Raw genomic sequence first — 9349 nt, forward strand, 5'->3', positions numbered from 1 at the left:
AGCAGGCGGTCATGGCGGAGGCCAGAGAGGCGGCGGCGCAGATGTGGCCACGCCAGGAGCAGAGTGTGAGCCGGGGACGGGGCATGAGCGGCGGGGCGTGCGGGTGGGCGCAGGGCCAGGGCGTCGGAGCTGGAGCTCGGCGTGCCAGGCAGGCGTGGGACAGAGTTGTTACCTGCTTGGGGCCCGTGAACACGCAGCCAAAAGGCCTTCTCAGCCACGCCTATGAAATTGGAGGCTCGACAGAGGTACTCGCCCCCGTCGCGCTCGGACACATTGGCCAGGCGGAGGCGCGCGTCGGCCTCCACACTCTCACTGATCCACGACTGCAGGGACAAGAGACCCGGCTCAGGCGCGGAAGCCCCGCCGGGCATGGAAGTGGCCGCGCAGGAGCGGGCCTGTCTAGACCCCAGGCTCTGAGGCTCTGAGACCCCCAAGGAATGGATGGGCAGACTAGGCTGTGCCAGCTAGGAAGGCTGCCTGGAGGCGGCTTGCAGGCACCTCACAGCGGCGGCTGTCGTCTCAGCAGATGCGCCTTCCCCTCATCCACCCCAACAGCCCGGAGCGCAGCCCTGGCTGGTGGCGCTCAGAGAGGCCCTCCCAGGGCACTGGAGCTGCCCACGCGGGGGCCCCGGCTGCCACACGGCTGGGCTGAGAGCACCCGGTACCGCCCCGCGGCTAGTCTGGACCCCTGCTCCCGCCCCGCAGGCCCATCTCGTTTCTAAACAGATGTTTCTCTTTGGGCTGCAAGTGTTGCGATCACCCCAACTCGGGGGTCCCCCACCGCCGGGGCCGTGGGAACAAAGCTCAGGTGGTCCTGCCCTGAGGGCCCAGCGAGGTGGGCGGGTGGCCGTCTGAAGGCAGACAAGGGCGCAAGGACACAGGGCTCACTGTAGGTCCTGGCGTGCCGGGCCGGGCCCCATCTCCCGAGCCGACCCCCCGCTGCTTCTCCCCGCAGGTCCAAAGCCTGTGCCCCGCGACCCCCGTCCTTTAAACACGACAGGCCTCCTGCCTGGGATGCCCTCCCTGTCCCCGGCGAAGGGGGCCCCCAGGGGGCCAGATGTGGGGCTGGGCGTCGCTGTACACCTTGCAGTGGAATTCCACGTCGCTGCCCAGCACCGCCGTCTGGTTAGCGGGCAGCCCCGCCTGCAGGATGGGCCGGTGCGGGGAGCGCTCTGCGGGACAGGGGGCGCTCAGAGGCTGCCTGACCCGCGTCCGCTTGCCGCCCACACCCGCCAGCCCGGGCCTCACCCAGCACGTCCAGAGTGTACGTCTGCCGGATGCTGCCGAACTTGTTCTCCACGACGCACGTGTAGTTGCCGCGGTCCGAAGGCACCACGCTCTCCATGACCAGGCTCCACTGCTGGTGCCGTAGCTGCAGGGGGACACGGGTGAGCGGACGGCGGGCTGTGCCCTGCTGGCCGGCGCCGAGGCCCCAGCGCCCCCCGCCGGGCCCACCTTGATGCCCCCGATGCGGTGCTCGCCTCGGAACTCCTTGCCGTTCTTCAGCCAGGAGATGGACGGGGTGGGGTTGCCGGCGGCTGGGCAGCGGAAGCGAACCGTGTTGGCCGCCGGCACGGCCAGCAGCTTCTTGTCCATCCGCTCGGGCCGCGTCCAGTAAGGGGCCCCTGCTGGCAGAGGGGCACGGGAAGGCTGTGACCAGGGTGGGAGTAGAGGCCTGCCTGCCCCGCGCCAGCCTCAGTCTCCCCTCCTGTGTAGGAAAGGTCAGCCTTTCGAAGACCCCTGCCTGGGCTGGACGAGCCTTCGGTGGCCTCAGTGCCACCTCCCGGCATTCAAAAGCCAGGTCCCCTCCCTTCCCGTCCACTTCCCTCAAGCGCCTCCTCCAGCCGAGAGGACCCCGGGCGCCACACTACGGCCCAGGAGCCTTCACGACACAAAGGTGTCCTCCCAGGGGAGCACCCACCCACCCAGGCAGGCCCACCAGAGGGGAGACGCAGCCCGCAGAGGGACCAGGTCACGCCGGGCTAGGAAGCCCGGCTGGATGCACGGGCAGGGCCAGGCCTTGGGAGCTTACCAGGAGGCAAGACCCAGCCACCCGCAAAACCCGGAGCCTTGAGACCGGCCAGGAGCCACTCTCCACACCATGGGCACCAGGTGGGGACGCGGTGAAAGGGTGTCTGGGAGGCCCTGCTCCCCCATCCTGTTTTCCAGGACCATCCCACCCCCACCCTCACAGCCCAACTGGCTTTTCTCCCTTGGGGTTGGGGTGAGGCTGCATTCCCACCACGGGGAGGCTGGGTGGGTGTCCCCAGGAGGGAGGGAGCCCTTCCCCGTGACCCTGCTGCCATCCGTGCAGCCACCTCCGAGAGGGTGCTGAAGCCCGGGTGGGGAGCAGTGTGGGCAGGCGCCGGGGGGAGGCGCCTCCAGAGCTCCGGGGGCCAGTGTCAGAGACCCCAGGGTGGCCCAGGGAGCCCGGCAGGGAGGGGCTGTTCCCTGGGACTGGAGACCGCGATGCCTTCAGGAAGGCAGCTCTGCCAGCAACCCTGCTGAGTGGCCCCTGAGCCCACTCAGGAAGAAGAACGCCAACCCCCTGCCTGGGACGGCCAGAGTGAGCGGGACACACAGGGGACAGGCGGGAGGCGGCGGGGCGCCCGCCAGGGCCCTCACCCCCGTCCCACATCTCGGGGCATCTCAAACTCAGCTCCTCCAAAACCAGACGCCACCTCCCTGAACCGGCCCCCGCCCGCTAGGCAAAGCCCATGCTGCTCACTGTTCCAGGCGCTGTCACCCTCAGCCTGTCACCGGAAAGCACCGCCGCAGCCCCTTCACAGCGAATGTGCCGGGACCTGCTGTCCCTGCTGCTCAGCGCCACGCCCCTCTCCCACCCGCACTGCCTCAGTCGCCCCCCACCGGCCCTAACCCCTCTGTCCGCTGCCGCCTGCCCTGTCTCAGTCACACGTGGGACGGGCCACCTCGCCCACAGGCCTCACTGCCCCAGCCCCGGCCACACCGGCCCCCCGGCTGCTCCTGGAGCCCCGGTCCCCGGTCCCCTCCCCACAGCACGGTGCCCCATCCCACCCGTCACCTGCCACCCGGAGCCCAGAGCTGGGCACGCATCGCCGCCACCCCACGCTAAGGGGCCCCCACACCTCAGTCTCTCCCCTGCCTGGTGAGCAGGGCCCCAGTGGCAGGTCGGTCCCCAGCCCTGGGCAGCCCTGCGCGCCTGGAACCCGGGCTCACCTGTGTCTTCAGCCTCGTCTTCCCCATCTTCATCGTCTCCTGAGGACGGAGCATCTGTAGCGCAGGCGAGAGGGAAATATGGGAGGTGGCCCTGCGAGCAGGCAGGGGGCCCTCGCTCCGACGCCTCCCGGGGGCCTCCCCTCCCCCAAGACCACCAGGACCCTCGGGAGCGTCGTGGGCCCCAGCGGGCCCTACCTGTCACGCGCACGGCGAAGTGGCACAGGACACTCTGCGTGAGGCGCTGGCGGCAGCTGTAGGCCCCGGCGTCCTCGTGGGAGGCGTTGAGCACCTGCAGCCGCTGCGGCCCCACCAGGATGCGGTCTGAGGGCGCCAGCCCCACGCCGTCCTTCACCCAGACCGTGGGCCCTGAGGGCGCCCCCGCGGGCCAGTGGCAGCTCAGCTCCACGGTGTCCCCGCTGCCGAAGACCAGCTCCTGCTGGCCAGGCTCAGGGCCCGGGACCTCTGCGGGCAAGATGGGGGCCCATGAGGCAGGCGCCCCCCAAACCAGGGGCGCCAGGGGCTCCGCACCCCGCACTGTGGCACCGCACGCGCCAGGGGCCATCTGGGGCCTGTGGGGGCTGAGGTGGGCCCAGGAGACGGAAGAGCCTGTGGTCCTGCCGACTGTCCCACAGGGCCGGGGCACGGGCACTGTTCATAGTGCCACCAGGTCTCCGTCCCGAGGACGACCCTGCTGTGGTAGCGCTTATGTAGAGGACACGTGAGGAAGCGGGAGGGGCCGCCCCAGTCCAGCACTGTCTGTAGACCCGGAACACTCCAGTTTCCGAGTGTCCAATTTTCCTTTGATTCTTTTCAGTGATTTAGAAATGCAGCATCCGCTCCGACCTCACGGGCAGCAGCGAAGCAGGAGGTGGGCGTGCTGTGCTTGGCCGACCTCAGCTAAAACAGAGGCTCGGAGGTGGGGACGAGCGGGGTAGTGACAAGACAATTCATCCCAGGAGGGGATTCCCACCTGGGGCCCCCCACCCCTCATCTTGGCTTCAAAACCAGTTCGGGACCTGCCCAGCCCCAGAAGGGAGCGCCGCAGTCAGACAACACCCCCAAGCCTTCCACAAGAGCCCCAAGCTGACGCCGGCAAGGCCAGCCCAGAGTGGAGGCTCTCAGGGGCATGGACGGCCTGAGCCCCGACTCCGACTACACCTCCGCAGTAAATCAGAGAGAACACATACCCAGAAGGAGACTAGAAATACACAGACACGGTACCAGTTGTGGCCAGGGGGGCCTCACAGGCCAGTGGGGTGAGGGGACTTAGGACCCCTCATCTTACAGATGAGGACACAGGCGAGGGGAGGAAGACTGCAGACTCGGCTGGCGGCGAGGCCAGAGCAGGCACCGCCAGGCCGGGCTGAGGAGGCCCAGCCCACCTCTCCCCGCAGGTGCCGAGAAGTCGGGGTGGAGGGTCCTTGCCGAGGGCGGATGTCCACTGTGGCCCCTGCGCCCCTCCCCTGACCAGTGGCTGCCCAGATCCCAAGGGGCCAACAAGGCCTGGGACCCAGGGGCTGACCAGCCCCCCCAAGTCTCCCTGCCAGAGCTGGACAATGCACGGCGCAGGCAGGCAGCCTGGGCTTTGGGCCCGGGACAGGGGTGGGTGGTCCCACCACGCAGACCCAGCTGGGTTGGTCACACCGTTACTTGTCATTCTGCCGACGCACGGCCTAGATTCGAGGGCCCAGCTGCCCGTTCTGGCCACGCCAGTCCCTGGCTCCTCTGACGGGCCCCATTCTGCCCCCCACCTCAGGAGGTTCCACAAGCTCGGCGCCCACCAGGAGGGTCCCTTAAGTGCCCATGGGGTCTGCATTCCCAGGGTCCCCACAGTCAGGGGGCTCCTGGCCTGACTTTCAGACCCCCAGTCCCGGCCACGGTGTTATGTGGGGACCACCCAGTGCCGGGAGCCGGCTGAGGCCCCCCAGAAGGCCGAGAACAGGCTGGCTGTGGCTGCCTCAGCCCCAGGCCCTGGCCCAAGGGCAACAGTGGTTGGTTCCGGTTTGGTCTGGGTAGCAAAGGCAGGTCAAGCCATCCGCACAAGTATTCACTTCAACCTGGTCCAGCAGGGGGCTGGGAGGACCCAGCACTCCGCCGAGGGCCAGCCCCGGACCTGCCCAGGACCCTGCCCCACTAGGCGGCCGTAGAGGCCAGGGACCTCCGGACCAGGGCCGGGACGGCAGGAGCACCTCCACTTCCTGCAGATCCAATCCACTCTGCACCACAGAGGACCCGGGGGAGACCAGGCAACGCCAAGGGGGGGCGGCGTCAGGCGGGGGGACAGAGTGACGGGCAGGGCCCGAGGGGGCACTCTGCCTAGGGGCGGTGAGGGCACATGCTGTGGGCTCCTCAGCTCCCACCACAATGGCCTCAGGAAGGAGGCTTTCTTGATCAACAAAAGGGGGCCCGTCCACACCCACACAGGCACTGGCGCCACACACGTCGGAAGACAAATGTCCTCTGTGCCATGGTGGGTGCCCACGTGCCATGCGGGGGTGGGCAGAGGTGGAATGTCCGCCCCCGTGGGTCCCACAGCACCTGTTCCAGCCTGCACCCCCGCCAAAGGCCTGAGCTCGGTGAGGGGGCCGCCAAGGGGTACTGTGTCCTGGAGGGGCCAAGCCGGGCCTTCGGGCGCGTCTCCCAGGCCCAGAATCCTCCTGAATCTGCCACTCACGGGCCCCGTGACTCAGTTTCCCCCACTGGCAGGCCAAGGGGGCCACCACAAGCAGTTAAAGCACTGGAGCTGGTGAAAATAGGGGGCGCGAGACCCCCCCTGCCCCAGGGCTACACCCCAGGATTGATGTCCACCAGGCCGCAGCCGGAGTGGAGCCAGCCTGCTCCGGAGGGCCGCGACCCCTGCTGGGGGAACTCGCTCCCGGTTTGGGGTCACTACAGTTGAGACCCGCTCAATGCATGTGGGGTGTGCAGGGGTCGGGCCACCCTCCACGAGAGGGGCCTGGAGGAGACCCCAGGGAACAAGCATCAAATCCAGACCCGATTCAGAGGAGGCGCCTGGACCTGACGACAGAGGAAGAGCAAAGCCCTCTGGCTCTGGATGTGGGTGAAGGTCTCTGATGCCAGGTACATGCTTTAAATGGCCGGGAGGTGCGCCCCAAAGGGACCGTGAAGTCATGGCCTTCCTGCCTCCCCAGTCCCCTCCCCACCCGGAAACAATATGAAAAGTTTCGTAACAAAGTGAGAAAAAGAAAGGGGTGGGATCCGGAGGCCTGGCGGGCTAATGAGGGCTTACAGGATTCTGCAGCCTAATCCTCCAGCAGCCCTTCCGTTATCCTGCACGAGCGAGGAAACTGAGGCTGCAGGAAAGCAACCAGAACCAGGCTGGGCAGCCAGCAGCCTCGGGCCCAGCAGGGCCTGGGGTCAGGGAGCCCCCCGGTCCCCCAGCCTGAAGAGGCTCCTCACCGTTCATTCACTTGTAAATCACTCAGGCCGGCCTGGCCACCCGCTCCCCCAAACCGGTACCTGGGCAGACGCCCCGCCTACCTCCTCAAGGAGACCCCTAGTTCCTCTCTAGGTTCAACTGTAAAATGGGGCGCACCAGGCCCCAGATAGGGCCCCAGGTGGGACTTGAGGGCCTGGGGGGGCGGGGGCACCCTTGGCTCAGTGCAGGGGCTCAGAGGCCAGAGGTCCAGCCTCAGGCTCAGCGCAGGTTAATGAACCACCCAGAGGCCCGCGGGGCTCAAAGTCCAGCCCTGAGGAGGAGCAGGTGGGGGAGGGTGCCGCCAGCGCCTTCCTGGGAAGTGCCCTCACCGCCCCCCCAGGCCCCTCCTTGCCGGGTGGGCCCCCATCAACCTTCCTGCCTGGCGGGGGCCCCCCCCCCCCGCCGCCAGTGGCTTCGTGCGGAGATGGAGGCCGCCCTGGCGGGGCCTGGGGTGGCCAGGGCAGTCCAGCGGCGGACACCTTCCCCAGTGTCCGTGACCCCTGCCAGCTCCGGCTCCGTAATTTATGTTCCCCGGGAAAGTGCCAGGCTGGGACCTTTGTAAATTTCACGAGGCCTTTGTATTTTTACTGCCTGGCCCGTAGCCCAGCTCCTTCAGGAACCGGATTAGGTTTATTGACCTATCAACTCACTACCTGTTTCACCAACTTTACTGCGGCGGGGACAGGGGCCCCGGTGCGCGGGCACCCCAGCCCCTGGGGGAGTCCTCAGAACGCTCTCCCCCAGGCGCGCATCTGGTGGGGGCGCTGCCAGTTCCCCGAGGCGGGGAAGGAGGGGGCCACTGCCCCACCTCCGCGCCGCAGGGGGTCCGGGAGGTCTGGAGCTCCGCCCACCGCCCCCTCCCCCGGGGCTAGTTGACATTCCCCGGCCGTAGGGAGTAATATCTTTATCTGAATGCGAATGCTAATTCGGGGCTCCCCCCGCGGCCGCCTATTCTGCGCCCCTGGAAGCGGGGGCCGCCCTAGCAAGCGCTAAAAGCGCGCCCTGACCTCCCGACGGCCTCTGTCACGCCGCTGAATGACACGCACATTCAAGCGCCGAGCCCACTTTCATTCATAAAAAAATGACATTGTTCCGAGAGGCCGCAGCCGCCGCCGGAGGAAGGGGCGCGGGGGACGCAGGGAGGGGCGGGCCGCCATCTGCCTCCGTCCAGCCCGCGGCCGCCGCCTCCCTGGCACTGCGCGCCCGCAGCCGCTCGACTCACACCTCCCCGCGAGGCCCGGCCGCCATCAATGCGCGGTCTGTGGCCGCGCCGAGGTACAAAGGAGCGGCTGTTCGGGTCTCGCCCGGGTGGGGCGTGAGCTCACCGGGCGAAGGCCTTCCTCCACGCCGCCGCCGGGCTGGGGACAGCGGTGCGCGCAGCCCCCTCGCCCGCGCCGGTCCTCGCCAGCGCCCCGGAGTTGGCGGTCTCCAGGGGGCGGGCTCCCTACGGCCTCCCCTCTCTGCCTGGCCGCCGCCGGGGGCCTGGCAGCGCGTGTGCGGGGCGTGGGCACCCGGAGCGCTCGGCCGGGCGCAGCGTGGGTCAGCGCGCGCTGCACCTCGAGGGCCTTGTGCGTGTGCGGGTCAGGGCCCGGTGCGAAGACGCGCTCCCGCCCCGCCCCTGCCCAGGCTCTACGGGCCCTCCTCGCAGACCCTCGACGTCCCGCTGGACCTTGACCGCCAGCGGGGTTCCGCGGCTCCACATCGCTCGGACATCCGCCCTCTCACCTCCCGGTCCCCGCCTGGCGTTCGCTGCACACCCCTGGGGGCAGTCATCTTAACTCACAGGGCATGAGAGCTGGGTGGGGGGAAACGGAGGCACTAGGTGTCACCTGGTCATGCAGGCCACTGAGGGGCTGGGGCCCGGCCCCGGGCTGACGCACTCTCATACCCTCCCTCCAAAGTCCAACCTCTCGCTTTGGCTGAAGCTGGCCACGACCTGGGGCCCGAAGGGGGCTGGGGGAGAGGCACCAACAGCAGAAACTGTCCGTCAGTGCAGAACCCGCGGAACAATAGGAATCGTGGAAACGCAGTCCCCGAGCCCTCCCCGACAGCGCCCAGAAACAGGCTGCGCCCCACTGGGGAACCGCTGGGGGCGGGGGTTGCGGACGCCACCGCGGTGCCCGGCTCGCCGCCGCAGCCTCGCACTTGGGTGGCAGCCCTGCGGCTCCAGGCGCCCCACAAACTGCCGCGCCAGCTCTGGCCCCGATCCCCGGGGAGGGAGGGCGGCAGAAACCCGGACGCTGGCCCCGCTATGCCAGCGCAGAGCAAGCCCTGGGGCCCACTCAGATCTCCGGCGCCCCACACCCACCCAGGCGCCCGTTCCCCGGCCCCGACGCTTCTGCCTGCCGGGGCCCAGTGCCCTCCCCAGTACCCGTCGGGTCCTTCCGTACCTGCTGCTCTCCGCACGACGCGCTGCTCCATGCCCGGGGACCCGGAGACGGCGCCGGTCATCACGACTGCCACGGCCACAAAGAACGCGAGGGCGCAAGCCGGAGAGCCCATAGCTGGGGCGGGTGTTACGACGTCCTCAGGCGGCGCGCGCCAGCATGCTGCCCCCCATGGCCCGGTTCTGGCACCGGCGGGAGGGCGCCACTCGGGAGTCTGTTGGAGGAGGCAGGCAACTCGTTACTCGGGCGCGCAGGGGCGGAGGCGGCGGTGGCAGGGCTCCTGCGCCCCGGCCCCTCCGATCCCCGTCCGCCCCGCCCGCCGCCG

At 68.9% G+C, this 9349-nt stretch overlaps 1 protein-coding gene across 4 annotated transcripts in view; it reads right to left on the bottom strand.

Annotated features, from left to right (window-relative positions):
• The window catches only part of FGFR3 (fibroblast growth factor receptor 3), a 16029-nt gene extending 6813 nt beyond the window's left edge, over positions 1 to 9216 (bottom strand). For 2 of the 4 annotated variants that reach the window (XM_024732748.1, XM_024732747.1), the window contains exons 1-6: positions 9028 to 9216; positions 3394 to 3660; positions 3199 to 3252; positions 1456 to 1625; positions 1249 to 1372; positions 994 to 1172 (exon numbers count right to left, since the gene is read on the bottom strand). In XM_024732748.1, the coding sequence (XP_024588516.1) occupies positions 994 to 1172; positions 1249 to 1372; positions 1456 to 1625; positions 3199 to 3252; positions 3394 to 3660; positions 9028 to 9139 (906 nt within the window). In that variant the 5' untranslated portion in view covers positions 9140 to 9216. Of the gene's footprint in view, positions 1 to 172; positions 345 to 888; positions 921 to 993; positions 1173 to 1248; positions 1373 to 1455; positions 1629 to 3198; positions 3253 to 3393; positions 3661 to 9027 lie in introns of all 4 variants that reach the window. The other 2 variants (XM_024732745.1, XM_024732746.1) reach the window with 2 other exon arrangements.
• Positions 9217 to 9349: the final 133 nt, after the last annotated feature.

The sequence above is a fragment of the Neophocaena asiaeorientalis genome, unplaced genomic scaffold (assembly GCF_003031525.2).
Source record: "Neophocaena asiaeorientalis asiaeorientalis breed wild unplaced genomic scaffold, Neophocaena_asiaeorientalis_V1.1 scaffold762, whole genome shotgun sequence".
NCBI lineage: Eukaryota > Metazoa > Chordata > Mammalia > Artiodactyla > Phocoenidae > Neophocaena > Neophocaena asiaeorientalis.